General features: G+C 59.0%; 1 protein-coding gene across 4 annotated transcripts in view; it reads right to left on the minus strand.

Annotated features, from left to right (window-relative positions):
- Positions 1 to 5,559: 5,559 nt before the first annotated feature.
- TMEM51 (transmembrane protein 51) overlaps positions 5,560 to 18,774 on the minus strand; it is a 48,351-nt gene continuing 35,136 nt past the window's right edge. For all 4 annotated transcript variants that reach the window (XM_081308771.1, XM_081308769.1, XM_081308772.1 and 1 more), the window contains exons 2-5: positions 15,028 to 15,088; positions 14,542 to 14,585; positions 13,071 to 13,590; positions 5,560 to 6,690 (exon numbers count right to left, since the gene is read on the minus strand). In XM_081308771.1, the coding sequence (XP_081164897.1) occupies positions 6,273 to 6,690; positions 13,071 to 13,408 (756 nt within the window). In that variant the 5' untranslated portion in view covers positions 13,409 to 13,590; positions 14,542 to 14,585; positions 15,028 to 15,088 and the 3' untranslated portion in view covers positions 5,560 to 6,272. The remainder of the gene's footprint in view (positions 6,691 to 13,070; positions 13,591 to 14,541; positions 14,586 to 15,027; positions 15,089 to 18,774) is intronic.

Raw genomic sequence — 18,774 nt, forward strand, 5'->3', positions numbered from 1 at the left:
GCGCATCTACTCTCCGGTGTGTATCTCGTAGTCACACGGTTCCTCTTTGCCACACGCGTGGGCTGTCAGATCTCATCCAAAAGGTAAAAGAAAGCACTGGATGTCATGTCATTTTTCTCGTCTGTGTTTTCTTAAGGTAGATGCTGATGATTTTTCTGGACTGGGCAGGCTGACCAAGGATACGTTTGGAAATAAGACACTCAGGACGGATACTGAGGAGATGCGCTTGGTTTGAGGTTCCTGCACGATTCTGCAGTTTTACACGGTGCTGAGCGCAGCTCACCTGGGAGACGCAGGCTATATTTTCTGACATGGTTTTTTTGAAAAGATTTATAAGCCAGGTAAAGCGGAGTCGTCACGTTTGCTTCCAAGATGGCATTCTGATCATCTTATTCTGTTCTCTACCCTTCATCGTTGCTAAGGATGCTTTTAAATAACCTAAAATTTCTCCAAATTTTAGAGAATTTGTAAGTTTGTAAGCACCTCCCCTCATTGTGGTCCCCTTATCCTGTAGGGTACAGTTAATAAATTCCAGGTTATTGAAGTTTATTAAAACTCCATCAAAGGTCGGCTGGGAACAGATGGAGGCTGTCCTCGGTCGACTGCTCTGCCAGAGGCAGGGGCATGGCTTCTCCCCCTGGATGACCTGGAGATGTCTCACAAATCGCCCCAGAGAACGAACTGCTGTCTCACCAACTCAGGAACGCATCCACCCTCCCCGTGGTGCGGATAGCCATAAGGGTGCTGACTGCCTCGGGACTCACTCACCGCTGTTACCTCCCAGAGGATTTCCAGGTCACCCCCAAAGGTGACCCCTCATCACCTCACCTTCTTCACCTTGGTCATTTTCTCTTCTAATGTGACATCAGGTGTTTATTTATTTCTCATAGTCCCCCCACCCCTTCCACCCAGAACATAACCTCCAAGTCAGCAGGGACTGGGTCTGTTTCTTTGTGGCTTTATCCTGAGCACGTGGTACATAATAGGTGCTCAGTAAAAATGTCTTGAATGAGTAGGCCTTGCTTAGCCTGGGGACTCGTCCCAAGCACATTGAATCAGGGACTTCCTCATATCCACACAGTAAACTTCAGGGGAACCTGCTTGGGAATCCCCTGGGAACAGGGTCCTCAAAGTCCCGAGAGCTGTGGCCTCTTGAGATTTACCTTAGAATGAGTGGCTCAGGTCTGAATGCACTGACAACACTCACAAAAAATCAAATAAAATGGACTCACTTGTCCACCGCGTATGAGAGGAGTCACTGTCCCATGCATGGAGGCACCAGGCCCTGGGCCAGGCTGCCCTCCGGATGTTTCCACTGGCCTGAGCTACGCAGGCCTCTGCTCTCTTCCTGAAGGTGGCTTTCTGTGTTGATTCCTCACACACTGTTTGCTCAGGCAAGAGCCTGAGGTCCGTGCCTGGTGCCATGCTCAGGTCTCAGGCCAGTCCTCTGCCAAGGTACCGTGGTCCTGTCTCAGCCACATGCACCCACCTCAGATGGAGCGGCTCCATTTGCTGGTGAGGAGCGGGAGGCTCGGTGGGAAGTCCTGCTTCCCTGGTGCTGGCAGACAGAACAGGGCCGTCTTCTCTGACTCTGCCACATGTGAGCACTCAGCACAAATGTCTGGGAGCTACACAGGCCTTGTCAGGGCCTTCACGACAACAAACTCGCCCACTGACCCTTAGAAGAGCTCTCAGTGCTGTGGTCCCACTGAGCCGTCCACTTGCACACTTGCCGACTGATTTTGGCTCTGCCATCTCCTGCTTGTCCATATGAACAGGGTCATCTCAGGACATTTGGCATTGAACGGAGGAAACCCACCCCAACTTGGCAGAGACAGGCTTTACTGAGAGCAGGCCCATGGGGCAGAGACCCTCGGGGCAGAGACCCACGGGGCAGGCGAGTGGCCAGGGTAAAGGAGAGCCCAGAGCCAGCTGATGCAAAGTGGCAATCTTTGTCTCCTCCCCTGTGGGGCTGCTTCTTCTGTGACCCTATTCTTTGATCATCTCTCTGCTCTCTGTGCCTGTGACCACCTGCAGCTCTTTAATGTATTGTGTCCAGTTCAAGTACCCAGTCCAGTGTGATCATCTGAAGGTGACTGTCACCAAGGATATAAGATCTGCTTTGGAAAATAGTGCCCAAGCAAGGACTCTTCTTTAGAGAGCAGAGCTTAGGCTTTGATGCTGATCCCCAGAGCCCAGGCCAGCGCCTGGCATTCAGAAGGAGACTGTAAAGCTCCGTGGGATAGATGCCCCGCTGGTCCAGCCACACACACCAGGCAGCGCCCTACACAGCTGAATAGTCACCCTCCAGGGCCATCTTTGGCCCTAATTAACTGCTGTTTCTCTTTTGACAGAACTGGAACTAGTCAGAAAAAAGTGAGAATAAAAATCGAGTATAGGTGGGCCCGGAGTCACTGACAATGGACAGGTCGGCCCCATCCTCAAGGACTTCAGCTAAGTTTAGTATCAAAGCTAAAAAAAAGGCGGGGGTGGGGGTCGGGGCTGTGGCTCAGTGGAAGACCACTTGCCTGGCATGTGTGAGGCCCTGGGTTCCATCCTCAGCACACATGTAAATAAATAAACAAATAAAATAAAGGTATTGTGTCCATCTACAAATACAATTTTTTTAAAAGGGGGAAATTACTGGGAGAATTCATTTATCTTTTATGAAACCCAAGGGCAGCACAGCTGGACTCCCCAAGGGTCAAGGACCAAGCACCAAGAGTCACCAGGAGGCAGCTTCCCCTGTGTCACTTGTCCATGGCCCATCGTGATGGTCTTTGAATGGCCCTCAAATTTCTTTCTTTTTTTTTTTTAAAAAGAGAGAGGAGAGAGAGAGAGAGAGAGAGAGAGAGAGAGAGAGAGAGAGAGAGAGAGAGAGAGAGAGAGAGGAGAGAGAGAGAATTTTTTAATATTTATTTTTTAGTTCTCGGCGGACACAACATCTTTGTTTGTATGTGGTGCTGAGGATCGAACCCCGGGCTGCACGCATGCCAGGCGAGCGCGCTACCGCTTGAGCCACATCCCCAGCCCTGGCCCTCAAATTTCTGAGACCACATCACCCTCCCACTAGCCTCTGCATCTGGGGACCAAATTCCTTGGAGAAACTTGCCTATCCCAGCTCAGCTTCTGATTGGCTCTCCCTGGGTCATGTGGACACAAAACTCAGTCCAATCAGCAGTGACCTGAGTGCCTGGAGGTCGCTTGATGCCAAAATGGGTGCTGAGATCCTTCCTTTTGTGGAAGTGCTGAGTGGACTTTGGGAGCCCTGAATTCTGATTGCTTCTCTCTGCCCTGTCCTAGCCCCGGGCTGCAAGGCCCAAGAATGCGTGACTTGAGTCTCGCCTCCCTGTCTCCTGCCTTCTATTTAAGAACAAAAACACAATAGAAAAGGAGGAGGGTCTATCGTCTGGGTTTATCCTTTTTAATCATTTTTACTCTTTTCTTCTCATTTCCTTTTTAATTATAAAAAAAAAGGTGGCCCACACTAACAGTTCTGGGCAATAAGAAAACGGGCCTAGAAGACGCTGGGGAACCTCGAGGTGAAGGGGGCTCCCTGCCTGGAGAGTGGTTTTAACTTAACGTTGCAGAGTGGCCTGTCATCCCAGGGGCTCGGGAGGCTGAGGCAGGGGGATTGTGAGTTCAAAGCCAGCCTCAGCAATAGTGAGGCGCTCAGCAACTCAGTGAGAGCCTGTCTCTAATAAAATACAAAATAGGGTGGGGCTGAGGCTCAGAGGTCCAGGGCCCGTGAGTTCAATCCCTGAAACCAAACCAAACAAGACAAAGAAACAGGACAAGCTGCTATGTCCACAGCACTCCTGCCTGTAGAGGGCTCTTGAAGGGTCAAGGGAGGGCCGGCTTCCACTGGGCTGAGGATCGAGCCATGGATGCGTTTGCTACGGCTGCTGGAACAGATTCTCAAACATGGTGCCCAAGACCACAGACCGTTCTGTGGCATTTCTGCAGGTCAGGTGGCCCACATCAAAATCAGCGGGGTGATTGTGAAATCAAGGGGTCAGGAGGCCTGGCTGCCCCATCCCTTGCTGCCTCCAGCTTCTGAGGCTTCCAGTGTTCCCTGCCTTGGAGAGGTCACACCACCTCCTGGGCACCCAGACTCCCTGCCTCTCGTGGGGACAATGTGGTGGGTACAGACACCCAGATAATCCAGCATCGTCTCCTCATCACCCCTTAATTTAATCACAGCCACAAAACCCTTATCATATGAGGCGATGATCGCAGGTTCCAGGGTTAGGGTCTCCTCCTTTGGGGGCCTCCATTCGGTCCGCACAAGCCCCACGCCCCTGCTCCCTCCATCAAGGAGCGTCTAGGTGGGCAGTCACCCACAAGCTGTCTACCTCAGGACAGGCTCTCCCCTTCCATTTGTCCCCTTTTCTCCAAGCCAGGAAGAAGCATGAACAGCCAAGCCAGCCCTGTCCAGGGACCAGCAGCACAGGGTGCCCGGGGCAGGGCAGCTACAGGCACCTCCCCTGCTGGTACGGTGTCTGCATAAGGCAACGGAAAGCCTGGGACTTCCTGCCCCGCCCTGTTCCCAGGTGAGAGGGGACTCACCTCCTGACTGCCCAGAGCTTGTTAGGAAGTGCCCAGAGCCTGAGGGTCTTCTTCAACCAGCCCAGGCCTCTCCGCAGACCCTTCAGCAGCCCACTCCCCCTGCACCAGGACCAGGAAGGTGTTCTCTGGACTTGGTCCCACACCAAGACCAAGATCCTGACCCCTGAGGCCTCTGTTCCCCTCCTTTGTCCCATCCTTGACAGTCTCCATCCCCAGGCCTGCCTCCCTCCCTCCCTCCCTTCCTTCCTTCCTTCTTTTCTTTTGTCTCTTTATTTTAGTTTATTTTTGAACCGAGCAATGAACCCAAGGGTGTTTAACAACTGAGCCCCATCCTCAGCCCTTTTTTATTTTTTAATTTTGAGACAGGGTCTTACTAAGTTGGACTCTGCCCTCCCCAGTGTGGGTGGGCATATCTAAATTGCTGAGGCTGGCTTTGAACCTGTGATCCTCCTGCCCCAGCCTCCTAGCCGCTGGGATTACAGGCCTGCGCCGCCACTCTCGGCTCCCCCGGGCATTTCTTGTGGTTGAGCTTCTTTCCTGCCCTGCACAGGTGGTCACTGCCTCCTTCCAGGAGGACATGCTCACCCCCCAGTCAATTCTGGGGACAGATTGCAGGCTGTGCTGAGTCCCCTCCTGGGCCAGTTCAGGTAAGAGTGACGCCTGGACAAGTGGAAGGCCACGGTCTAAACCACCAGTACTTTCTTTTGGGCACATGAGTTGGTGGGGATACCTCTGAGATCTGGGGAAGTGCAAGTCCTTATTCAGAGTCTGCACACAGTGGAGTGTTGTGAGAACGCAGGCCCTGGAGCCCGGTGGCGTGGGCTCGAATCCACTAACCAGCCGTGTGACACGGGCTGCTTTAACTAACCTAGGGCCTGGAGAACTAACCTGCAGAATGGCGGTGGCCTGGGTACAGGTGACATGGGAGAGCATATGCCCGGAGCTTAGCCAGTATTGGAAGAGCTGCTAAGATAACTCAGGAGTCCAATGTCCTACATACAAAATAGTTTATTACAAAAAGCTCAGCGTGCCACACGTCAGAAGGAATCGAACACGACTGCTTCCCTCTTGAGCCACCACACAGGAGAGGCTGGCAGACGGCGCCAACTAAGGCCACGGTCTTCCGCAGCAGGTGCTGAAGCTCCTCAGGCCCTCGGCCATCAAAACACCAACAGCCTGGGGGCCTGAGAGAGCCACCCCCGGGGCCGCCCGCAAACCAGCATCGCCCCCATCATAAAACAGCCCGGGTCCTTCTGGGGAAGCTGGCCAGTGTGCACCCCTGGCTCAGGACTCCAGGGAAGAGAGCAGATGCCAAACTTGCTGTTCTTATGAAACAAAACAGTCAACGCAGAAGCAAAGCGACCGTGTGGGACTGTCGCCAGGCATCTTTCTCTGACTCAAAAAAAAATAATAATAATAATAAGGAACATGTCGCCCACGACCCAGAGTTGGGGAAGGGCAGGGCAGACGCCCCGCTGCCCCTCTTGGCGTGGTCCAGGGGGCCACCAGCGCCAGGGCAGCATCTCTTCCAGATGCACCTGCCACGCGAGCTCTGAGGAGCGTCAGCCACCACTCCCGGGACTCGGACCCCCATCCAAATGGCCGAGGGCACAGTGGCCCCTGGGCTTCTCAGCCCGGGCGAAGCGGCTGCGTCTCAGTCTGTGGCTCAGGTGAGCCAGGAGGGACTCGGCCCCGAGGGCCGTTCAGTCGGGTGGCCGGGCGTCGGCGGCCTTCTCCTGGACCTCGTCGTACTGTGGCGGGGGAGTCAAGGGCTCGATGGAGGGGGGAGGGACATTTTTGTCCGGGAGGTTGATCCTAAAGTCTTTGAGGTGCAGCTTTTCGGATTTGATCCTCCGAACCTTCAGGGGCTTCAGGCGCTTGGCCAGTCTGGAGTTCTGCCTGGCGGGCGGCTGCCCCGCACTGGCCTCCGCCTCGGCCCTGGTGGGGGTGGTGTCGTCCAGCCCCGTCAGGGACTCGTAGGAGGGGAGGGAGACGCTCATCCTCGGGCTCTGCTGCAGCTCGGGGCCCTCTGGGTAGTGCGCCTGCATCACCTCCTCGTAGCTGGGGACGTAGTACCTGGAGGAGGCCGCCTCGTCCTCTTCCTCCTCCTCCTCCTCCTGGCTGCAAGACACGAACACACACGGTTGTGAGCACGGGTCACTCGAGGCCCCAGAGGGGGCTGCAGATCCTGCCTGCCTCGTGAACCACTGGGTACCAGGAACCGACTTCATATTCCTGACTAGGGGCGGAGCGCGGTTGGGAGGCCCATTTTACAGATGGAGAAATGATACCTCAAGGAAATGGGAGGGCAGGAGGCGAAGGCCACACCGAACTACTACGCAGCGTTACCTGGGTGTGGACCCCCTTGGCCTGGAAGCCTTTCACACTGCACCATGCTTTGTGGGGCTCTTTGTTCCAATGCCCAGCGGGGGCCTCTGGGAAAGGCAACACAAGACTGGACGCCGCAGCCTCCAGTCTGTGGGTGTCCCCAGGTAGAGAAGGAACAGCTGACCGTGAACACATGCCTCTCAAATTATTCTGCAAGTGCATCTCCAGGACTCGGAAGACCAGACGCTCCCCCTTACGTCATTTGACGGTTGAAAGAGAAAACCCAAAGCTCAGGACGGGTTGGCACAGCTGACCGAGTCCTGCCAAAGCGTCTTCCAGGACCCCCCCCTTGAACTTGCAGGGGACGGCGGGCAACAGACACCCCCCTTGGCCCTTGTCTGGAAGGAGCTTGGGTGTGCTCATGGCTGGCGTGGGTGTGTGTGGGCGACTGGTTTTCCTCTTTTGATCTTTTCTCTATCTCCCAAGTTTTCTAGCATCAGTAGGAGGGACAGTGAGCGGCGTGTGACTGGCCATGGGGGCCTGGTCTGTGAGGATCTTCCCAGGAGACATTCCCATTTCAGTCAGCGGACTCTGCCCTCCCCGGTGTGAGTGAGCCTCTGCTGGGGGCCTGGGTAGAACGAGGGTTGCAGCTAGCAGGAGCCTCCCTTCTCCTGCCTCCAGTTCAGGGGGGGGGGGCATCTCACGTCCTCTCCTCCTGCCCCAGGAGTGGGCTTCCAACCAGCAGCTCCCTGGTCCTCAGGCCCTCGGACTTAGGCGGAATGAGACCACGGGCTGTCCTGGGCCTGGGCCGCTGGCTTTCTTGGGACTTCTCAGTCTCCACGGCCCCAATTGCCAGTTCCTCATAGTACATTTGCACACACACACACACACACACACACACACACACACACAGCCAAGATCCACACAACAATGTTTTGGTCAATGGCAACGCCTGAGATGGAGGTCCCATAAGATGACGTCACCCAGTGACCCACAGCTGTCTTGGTTGGCGTAAGTACACTCTGGGAGGTGCTCACACCATAAACTGCCTATCTGTGGCTTTCAGGACGTGTCTGAATGCTGTGCACCGGCCCCACCCCAGTTCTGGGGAACCCTGGCTAGGACAGCAGGGTGGTTTGTCTGGTTATTTATTTTGATACAGGGAATTAAACCCTGGGGCACTTTACCACTGAACCACATCCCAGCCCTTTTTATTTTTTGATGCAGGGTCTCACTAAGCTGCTGAGGCTGGACTCAATCTTGCAATCCTCCTGCCTCAGCCTCTAAACTGACTGGGATCACAGGTACACTCAGTTATGGGTTATCTTTTATTATCAGAAAATAAGTCGGCTTTCTCCAATATAAAAACAACTTCCCTCCTGCTATAAAGTAAGAGATGCTTATAGAAATTTCAAACAATATAGAAAAATCTAATGAAGAAAATAAAACATCCCCAGTCCTTCCATGTAGAAAACCATGGTGAATACCCCTGTGTGTGCCTCTCCTGACCCTCTCTGAGCCCACCCCACGCCCTGTGATGTGACAGTCTCCCAAAATGCTGAGCTGCGGGCTGCGGTGTGGCTCGTGGTAGAGCACTTGCACGTGTGGGGCCCTGGGTTCGATCCTCAGCACCACATAAAATAAAGAACGAATATAAAGGCGTCGTGTCCATCGATAGCTAAAAACGTATTTTTAAAAAGATGCTGAGTGTCATCTCCTTTCTGAGGCAGATCTGGTCCTCCGTTAGCAGGTGCAGATCCGCAATGGCTGGCAGGACCTTGCTGAGGGGCCACCGAGGCGCTGCCCCTGGTGGGTGGACAACACGGCGGCCAGGGCTGCTGCTCTAGACAGGGACCTGGCAAACTTGCTGGGATGTCCCCTCCTGTGACTGTCTCCTCAGGAGCAAGTTGGGCACGGATGTGACAGCCTCATGAGCACTGCCACTCAGCATGGGGATCTCAGGAACCCGTCTGTCCACAAACCCTCGGCACCCCACCTGCCTGCCCCCTCCTGCCTGTGCCCCACCTGCCTGCCCCCAACCGTCCTGAGCTTGACCATCCTGTCTCCAACCTGCCTGCCCCCCACCTTCCTGTGCCCCACCTGCCTGTCCCCCACCTTCCTACACTTGACCATCCTGCCCCCCACCTTCCTGCGCTTGACCATCCTGCCCCCCACCTGCCTGCCCCCCACCTTCCTGCACTTGACCATCCTGCCCCCCACCTTCCTGCACTTGACCATCCTGCCCCCCACCTTTCTGTGCCCCACCTTCCTGCACTTGACCATCCTGCCTCCCACCTGCCTGCCCCCCACCGTCCTGTGCCCCACCTGCCTGCCCCCCACCTTCCTGTGCCCCACCTTCCTGCACTTGACCATCCTGCCCCCCACCTGCCTGCCCCCCACCGTCCGGCCATCCACCATCTTGAGCCCCACATTCCTGTGCCCCACCATCCAGTGCCCCACCTACCTGAACCCCACCATCCAGCCCCCCACCATCCTGTGCCCCACCTTCCTGCACTTGACCATCCTGCCCCCCACTTTCCTGCGCTTGACCATCCTGCCTCCCACCTGCCTGCCCCCCACCTGCCTGCACTTGACCATCCTGCCCCCCACCTTCCTGTGCCCCACCTGCCTGCCCCACACCTTCCTGCGCTTGACCATCCTGCCTCCCACCTGCCTGCCCCCCACCTTCCTGCACTTGACCATCCTGCCTCCCACCTGCCTGCCCCCCACCTTCCTGCGCTTGACCATCCTGCCTCCCACCTGCCTGCCCCCCACCGTCCTGCGCTTGACCATCCTGCCTCCCACCTGCCTGCCCCCCACCTTCCTGTGCCCCACCTGCCTGCCCCACACCTTCCTGCACTTGACCATCCTGCCCCCCACCTTCCTGCGCTTGACCATCCTGCTTCCCACCTGACTGCCCCCCACCTTCCTGCGCTTGACCATCCTGCTTCCCACCTGACTGCCCCCCACCTTCCTGCGCTTGACCATACTGCCCCCCTCCTGCCTGCCCCCCACCTTCCTGCACTTGACCATCCTGCCTCCAACCTGCCTGCCCCCCACCTTCCTGCACTTGACCATCCTGCCTCCCACCTGCCTGCCCCCCACCTTCCTGCACTTGACCATCCTGCTTCCCTCCTGCCTGCCCCCCACCTTCCTGCGCTTGACCATCCTGCCTCCCACCTGCCTGCCCCCCACCTTCCTGCACTTGACCATACTGCCCCCCTCCTGCCTGCCCCCCACCTTCCTGCACTTGACCATCCTGCGCCCCACCTGCCTGCCCCCCACCTTCCTGTGCTTGACCATCCTGCCTCCCACCTGCCTGCCCCCCACCTTCCTGCGCTTGACCATCCTGCCTCCCACCTGCCTGCGATTTACCATCCTGCCCCCCACCGTCCTGTGCTTGACAACCCTGCCTCCCACCTGCCTGCCCTCCACCATCCTGCGCTTGACCATCCTGCCTCCCACCTGCCTGCCCCCCACCGTCCTGTGCCCCACCTGCCTGCCCCCCACCTTCCTGAGCTCCACCATCCTGCCTCCCACCTGCCTGCCCCCCACCTTCCTGCACATGACCATCCTGCCCCCCACCGTCCTGTGCCCCACCTGCCTGCCCCCCACCGTCCGGCCACCCACCATCTTGAGCCCCACATTCCTGCGCCCCACCATCCAGTGCCCCACCTACCTGAACCCCACCATCCAGCCCCCCACTATCCTGTGCCCCACCTGCCTGTGCCCCACCATCCTGACCCCTACCTGACTGCGCCCCACCTTCCTGTGCTTGACCATCCTGCCCCCCACCTGCCTGCCCCCTATCTTCCTGTGCTTGACCATATTGCTTCCCACCTGCCTGCCCCCCACCTTCCTGCACTTGACCATCCTGCCTCCCACCTGCCTGCCCCCCACCTTTCTGTGCCCCACCTGCCTGCCCCCCACCTTCCTGCGCTTGACCATCCTGCCCCCCACCTTCCTGAGCTTGACCATCCTGCCTCCAACCTGCCTGCCCCCCACCTTCCTGAGCTTGACCATCCTGCCCCCCACCTGCCTGTCCCCCACCTTCCTGTGCTTGACCATCCTGCCCCCCACCTTCCTGAGCTTGACCATCCTGCCTCCAACCTGCCTGCCCCCCACCTTCCTGCGCTTGACCATCCTGTCCCCCACCTGCCTGTCCCCCACCTTCCTGTGCTTGACCATCCTGCCCCCCACCTGCCTGCCCCCCACTTTCCTGCGCTTGACCATCCTGCCCCCCACCTGCCTGCCCCCCACCTTCCTGCGCTTGACCATCCTGTCTCCAACCTTCCTGCCCCCCACCTTCCTGAGCTTGACCATTCTGCCCCCCACCTGCCTGCCCCCCACCGTCCTGTGCCCTACCTGCCTGACCCCCACCTTCCTGAGCTCCACCATCCTGCCTCCCACCTTCCTGCGCATGACCATCCTGCCCCCGACCGTCCTGTGCCCCACCTGCCTGCCCCGCACCTTCCTGCGCTTGACCATCCTGCCTCCCACCTGCCTGCCCCCCACGTTTCTGCAATTGACGATCCTGCCCCCCACCTGCCTGCCCCCCACCTTCCTGCACTTGTCCATCCTGCCTCCCACCTGCCTGCCCCCCACCTTCCTGCGCTTGACCATCCTGCCTCCCACCTGCCTGACCCCCACCTTCCTGTGCCCCACCTGCCTGCCCCCCACCTTCCTGCGCTTGACCATCCTGCCCCCGACCGTCCTGTGCCCCACCTGCCTGCCCCGCACCTTCCTGCGCTTGACCATCCTGCCTCCCACCTGCCTGACCCCCACCTTCCTGTGCCCCACCTGCCTGCTCCCCACCTTCCTGCGCTTGACCATCCTGCCTCCCACCTGCCTGTCCCCCACCTTCCTGAGATTGACGGTCCTGTCTTCCACCTGCCTGCCCCCCACCTTCCTGTGCTTGACCATCCTGCCCCCCACCTACCTGCCCCCCACCTTCCTGCGCTTGTACATCCTGCCCCCCACCTGCCTTCTCCCCACCTTCCTGTGCTCGACCATCCTGCCCCCCACCTGTCTGCCCCCTACCTTCCTGTGCTTGACCATCCTGCCCCCCATCTGCCTGCCCCGCATGGTCCTGTGCCCCACCAGCCTGCCCCCCACCATCCTGTACCCCAACTGCCTGCACCCCACCTGCTGGTGCCCCACCTTCCTGCTCCCCACCTTCCTGTACCCCATCTCTCTGGCCCCCACCTGCCTGCCCTGCACCTGTCTGTCCCCCACCATCCTGCGCCCCACCTGCCTGCACCTTACCTGCTCGCACTGCACTGTCCTGCATTCTACCTGCCTGCACCCCAGCATCCTGCACCCCACCTGCCGATGCCTCACCTGCCTGTGCCCAATCATCTTGCACCTGACCTTCCTGCACCCCACTTGGTTGCACCCCACCTTCCTGCAACGCTCCAACCCTGGACTGTCTCCCCTGGCCAAGATGAAAGACCAGAAAAAGCAAAGAAAAAACAGAAACACCTTTTTGTTTGAACTTCATGACTAAGTCCTTGAACACCTCTGCGGGTTTCTGACTGGCTGCTCATCTGTCAGGTTCGTTTGCAGGGCTCTTTTCTAACGGGGTATCAGCCTTTATCACCTGTTTCCCAACTGAGCACCTATTTTCTATTTTCACTTTTGGTCTGGGGATTGAATTCAGGGGTGCTTTGCCACTGAGCCTCATCCCCAGATCTTTTGACCTTTTAGTTTGAGACAGGGTCTCACTAAATTGTTGAGGCTGGCCTCAAACTTGCGATCCTCCTGCCTCAGCCTCCTGAGTCGCTGAGATTACAGGCGTGGCCACTATACCTGGCCACCACCCACTTTTAGTACGTCTGAGGCCTGTTAGGTCCAACGCAGTGCTGCTCCCTGACCTTTTCAATTCAGCATAAACATTCACAGCACGTTGGGGTCAGGTGGACGAACAACCAATCAGGAGTCCCCCAGGCCCTGCTCGGACTCCCAGGGGTTGTCCAACTGCAGTCCACCTGTCAGCCGTCCACACACCTGGCCTGGGAAGCCCTGCTCTAGGAGGATAAAGTTGTTTGTAAAATGAAAAGCTTTGCAGCGTCTTCCTGGGAGAGAGTGGGAAGACGAAGCCTTGGGACTGAAGGATCCTTGCTCCCAGGTGCGGGAAGCGGGCGTGGGCCCCTCGGGGTGGGAGTGGCCCTCACCTGTCTTCCTCCTGGGCACGCGGCACGGCCCCCGCCTGGTGCTGGACTCGGGCCAGCTCCTCGTTCTGCCGCTGCTTCCGCTTGTCCCGGATGCTCAGGCAGATGGACAGCAGCAGCAGCATCACCCCGGCCCCGACCAGCACGTAGGCCACGGAGAAGGTCTTGCTCTTGAGGAGGCCGCTGCCCACCTCGGTCTTGTTCCCCTGCGCCGTCGGCTTCTCAGCAGCACTGAACCCGGGCACCAGGTTCCACATGGCCATGATGACCCCCAGGACCAGCATCCCCAGGCCGATGGCGGTCAGTGCGTAGTGGGAGCCGTTGGCCTTGGACTGAGCCATCCTGCCGGTGGGGGCGCAGGGCCAGGCCCAGGCCAGACCAAGAAGGAGAGAAAGCAGCAGCAGCAGCAGTGAAGCCCCCGGAGAGCCACGAAGAGACTCTCCAGTGCTGCTCTAGGAGGACGCAGGACGGACTCTCCAGGGGACTCCGGGGGACTCAGGGAGCAGCTGCGGGGAGCAGAGGCCTGCAGGAGGGACAGAGAGCGGCAGGTCAGCCTGGAGGCACCGGGGGAGCAGAGGGGCTCCGCTCTTGGAGGAGTCCAGAGGCCTTTGGAGCCACCGGGCTCTGGCTGGGCCAGGCCTTTGATGCATTCCAGATGTCCCGCGGGCTCCTGCTCCCTGTGCCAGGAGGAAGGGACCCGCCCAGCCCCAGGCAGAGAGGAAAGGCAGACCTCTCCCTGCAGGAGGCCGCGCCCAGCGGCCAGAGCGCAGGGCGTTAAAACATTTTGTGCAGTCGAATGAACGCGGTGAAACCTCAGCTCTCTTCAGAGAAGGCAAAGGGTGGACGTAGCAGGAGTGGGCCTCGTGGATCGACCACTGCAACAGGACTCCCCATAGGGGGGGACGTGGGTGAATGACGTGTGCCATCCAGGCAGCCTGCTGGGGTCTGCTTACCACCCTCAAGGGCTCCCTATTACCCTTAGAGGAAAATCCACCTCCTAGAACGGCGCTCACGCTGCCTTCCCTGGGCCCTGCCGGCTGCGCTGCCCTCCCCCGCCCTTCTCCGCTCAGCTGCAGTTTGCCATCACCTGGATCAGGTGCCATAAACCCCACCAACCGCTGTGACAGTCTCCTCCTGGGAGCTCCTGGCCGTGGGCTCTGGGATCTCAATGTGGAAAGAAATGACCGGAGGCCACGCGAAGCCACCAGCAAGACCAACTCTTCTTCAGCCACATCAAGTTCCCTTTCCTTAAAGGGGACAGGGGCCTTTCATCTGAGTTCCTAAACCCTGTGCCCAGGAAGCAGCTCGCAGACCCTGAGTGGCAGGGAGCAGCCAGCAGGCTGCAGCCCATGACCGCTGCAGGGAAGGGGACCCCCGAAAGCCCGGGGTGAGAGCCAGGAGGAGCGGGCGCCCCGCCGACCGCCCCGGCAGTCTGAGTGATGGGTCAGGGTGATTTTTATCTCCTTTTTCTTACCTGGAGAAGAACAGTTGGAAACAGAGATTCACGAGCTGCTTCTCCTGGAGAGAGAAACAGAGAGGTTCATTCTTTGGGCTCTTGGTGGGTCGGTGTCCAGCGCTGCCTCAGACGTGTCCCTCTGGAGATCCTGGTCCTGCCGGGCTCCGCGGGGTCTGCAGTAGCCGCTGCCCGTCCGTCTCTCGGGCTTGCTGACCTGGAGGTGCCCTGTTCTGTTCAGCGGGTGCCTTTCCCTCCCTCCCTCCCAGAACTATGCAAAGAGCCAATTTGGTGCCTCCAGGGTTGGGGCTACAGAGCTTCTGAAGTTTCCCTGGAAAGGTGTCACCTTGGGGGGCCGCGGGGGTCTCGGTTGGTTCATTCAGACTCAACCTCCAGCCCTGGGTTGGGCCGTCCGTGGCTGCCGTGTTCGAGGGGGCCCTAGGGAGAGCCGGCAGCCCGGCGCCTGGGGTTTCAGGGGCAACCGTGAACCAGCTAAGGAAGACCCACCTGGCACGGGTGAGGGCGCGCCTGCCAACTGCTCCAGCTGCCCGGATCGAGTCAGATCCACCTGTGAACCGAAAACAGACCCAGTTTTCTAGGTGGACCGTGAGCATTTCCATTTCGTGGGGTGCTTCTGGGGGGGCATGAGCCTTGTGGGGACTCAGAAGGGAAGGGGCGGGCAGGGGTGTGTATCAGTGGGAGCCAGAGAGCCCAGACTCTAGACCATGAGCAGCAGGATGGGTGACTAGAGGTAGCCAAGGGCTCCCGAGCCCTTCCGTGGAGAGAGCAGGAGGCACGCCCAGGTCCTTTGACGGGGTGCAAAAGCCCCAAAGATGTCAGCCAGCGGAATCGGAATCCAATTGTGTTTTTCAGAAAGAGAAGACACGCAGCAGTCAGGCGGCGGGTCCGAGGCCAGGGCTGGTTCAAGGTGAGGAACCCAAGGCCGTCTCACAAGGGAAAGGAGCCCTGGTGGCCCCCGCCAGAACCCGTGAGCCCTGCAGCCAGCCTGCCCTGGGAGGACTGCATAGGGGACGGGGCAGCACAGGCCCCGGGGTGTCTCGTCACATCCTTCCTAAGTGTCACCGTACCTTGCACAGGCTCTTGGTATTGGCTGAAATATTTCAAAACAACAGGTTCTGAAAACCTGTCAGTGTCTTTCATGGCCGTCAAGGTCCCTCCTGGTTGGACGGGACACCCCTCTCTCTCTCATAGCTCATCTTCTGGCTCAGTGACCCTCGGTGGCTTCCATTCTGTCACTGTCACACCACACACTTCCTGCCACAGGGCCTTTGTGGTTGCTGTTGCCCTCGGCTCGAAAGTCCTCAGCTGCCTTGGGTTGGCTCTGCTTTGCTGTCCACCGGTCCTCCCGCACGAGGCTGCTCTGGGGCCCCTGCCGAGTTCCTTGGTGACATTCCCTCCCAGGGCAGTGAGCTCACCTGTCTGTGACAGTCTCTTTGCTCTCTTGTTGGCTCCTTGTCACCCCCAGCCTGCAAACCCCCTGAAAGAAGGTTCCCGTCCGCCTCGTCCATTGCTAAGTGGGCAGCACCCAGCCCAGTGCTCGGGGACTGTAAGGGGGCACTTAATACACATTGAGCAAGTGGGCAAATGGCCACCTGGCGGTCTGACTCTCCCTGAGCTCCCGTCCGGGAGGGAGGGCGTTCCGTCCAGGACGGGGCCGAGGGGCAGCTGAGCCTCACTCTCAGGGCGCCCCCAGTCCCCAACCTTGCATCTGTGCGCAAATGGCTGCCTGGCATCATGGGAAGGTGCCCCCAAACCAAATCACTGCCCTGTGACCAGGATGGTGACCGTGCCCATCTTCCCTGGTGGGGGTGAGGTCTCAGGGGCCCCCTGGTCTTCCCTGGCAGAAGACACCAGGAGAGCCCCCCAAGCCTCCTGCTGCTGGGGGAGCGGCTCCCTTCACCCCTCAGTCAAGGGGGCAGTGGAGGGCTGTGCCCAGGGGGGGAGTCCCAGCTCCAGACGCCTAGGTCCCCCCACCCCCTGGACTGGCTCTCCATGAACAAAAGGTCAGCCCTTCCCAGCGGGGCTCTCCCACAGACGGAAACCCACAGAATGGACCAGCGAAGCAGCTTCGCTCACTGCACCGGGCGGAGGGTGGCACAGGATGCAGGGGCTGGCTCGGCCCTCGGGTGGCCTCAGCTCTGTGCTGGGGCCTGTGAGGTCCCCGAGCACCCCGCCCCCGCCCCGTGGAGGGAGGAGGTCTGGCCTTCAGGGCTCTGGTGGCCACCAGCCCAGCCCCTCCCCCGGCGAGTTGGCTCGGGACCTCTCCCCACGCAGACCTCCTCCCGCCAGGCTGCACCCCTGGGAGAGGGATCCGCCCCATTTCCATGGCAAAGGAGGGATTCAGGGGAGCCTCTGCGCCAAGTTCCAGGCCTGATGGCCCCAGAGTCCTGCGCTGGGGGCGGGAAGAACAGCCAGAGCCTCTGCTGCTGCCCGGTCCTGCCTGCGAGCCGGCTCCAGGCCACCCCCCACAGACCAGGGTCCAAGGGTGCCAGGTTCCCGACGCGGGGATCTCTGAGACTGTGCATTTGGGAAAATGAAAAGCAGAGGAAAATGTAGAGGGGCTGGGGGGGAGGGAGGACTGGGCCAGCGGGCGAGGCGGGCACAGCAGCAGTCGTCACAGTAACAGGGCACCAGCAGCCGCTGACCCAGTCCTCACACCGGCCTTCAAAGACCGATGAGCCCCACCACCTCTGAGTCTCAGAGTGGGCAGGGACTGGCTTCAGGTCACACAGCAGCAGCAGAGGCAAGACTCGTAATCGGATCTGGCTGACTGGACCTGGACCTTCTGCGTCCTGCAAGGTGGAGCCCTGGGGGCCGGCTCCCCCTGGAGCCCCCAGCAGGACCACCTGGCGACACGCTGGCTTTAAGCCCCGGCGCTGGCTCCCTGGGGCATCCTGCAGAGGGAGGACGTGCGGCTTGTAGTCAGAAAGCTCAGAGTCATCGGTCCCAGCAGCCAGGGGACAGGAGCACAGGCGGCCACCAGGCTCCCCGGCTCCCCAACCCGAGGCCAGGTTCCTGGGGGAAGGGCAGCGAGGCCGGGCGGCTCCTAGGCCCTGGTGGCCGGTCCTGGTGGGCTTGTGCAGGGAGCTCGGCCGCCGCCTCGGGTTTGCATTTTAACCCAGGTTCTGCCACCAGCCAAGGTCACCCTAGTTCTGACTTCTTGGGGCAAACACCGTGACCAAGGGGCAGGGCTGCGCTCCCGGGGGCTGGAGGCTGCAGCTCCGGGGCCCTTGGGATGGGGGACCGGGGTTACCATCAGTGCCCGGATGTGAGGGGCTTAAAGCCCAACCAGAGGCCCTGGACAGGGCGCTGGGTGACCCAGGAGCGGCCGCGTTCCCAGGCCTCCAGGCTGATCTGGAGATTAGGGCGCAGGCACGGCTTGTCCTGCCCATATCTGGACTGATTCTTTCCAGCCTCAGAAGCGGTTCCCAAACCTTCTGCCAAGAGCACTCTGGGACGGAGCTGGCCGCCCGCCCTCTCCCACCCGCGCCCACCCCGCCGCGGTGCCCCGCTCCTGCTGGCTGAGTGGCCCCCAGGCCTCCCCCAGCTCCGGCGCTGTCCCGGGCCACCTGGTTCTTTTTCCAACTCTGACACTTTGGAATTGTAATGACAGTGAGCGCTACACACCTAGCAAGTGCCGGGTGCCTTACATGCACTTATTACTGTTGATTACTATTTATTATTATACTAACTTTACTTATATTCTGTTTTATTCTATTTATAAAATCTATGATGTTTTATTTATTATGTATTCACTTCTACTTATTCATAACTCCGGGTCTTATTTCTTTAATATCATCATAATTTACTCGATTGTCATTCATTACCATGCTTCAATTTCCCGAGTACCCTGTGACAAACATTTTAGAATCATCCTCAATTTACAAAGGAATAGTTTCAAGTTCAGAGAAGTTCAGCATCTGGCTCAAAGTCACACAGCAAAGGGCACCGCAGAGATTCAAGTTAGACACGTCTGACTCCAGAGTTAGCCCACCCCACCCTGCGCCTCCCCGTCGCCCCACTGCTCAGGCCTGGAACCTGTCCCCCCAGGTCCACTTCAGTCTGTGCAGCGGGTGAAAGGCCTCCTTCCCTCAGCGTCCTTTCTCCTTCATAAAACCCGGCTCCGTGAGTCACTCCGGCCCTGCCCCCTGATACCATCTGGATGGGCTGTCAATGATTGATGCTGGGATGTTTAATCATCAAACTGGAGGACAGGGCGGGGGTCATGACCTG

Source organism: Spermophilus citellus (genome assembly GCF_964194105.1).
Source record: "Spermophilus citellus genome assembly, chromosome: 9".
Taxonomy (NCBI): Eukaryota; Metazoa; Chordata; class Mammalia; order Rodentia; family Sciuridae; genus Spermophilus; species Spermophilus citellus.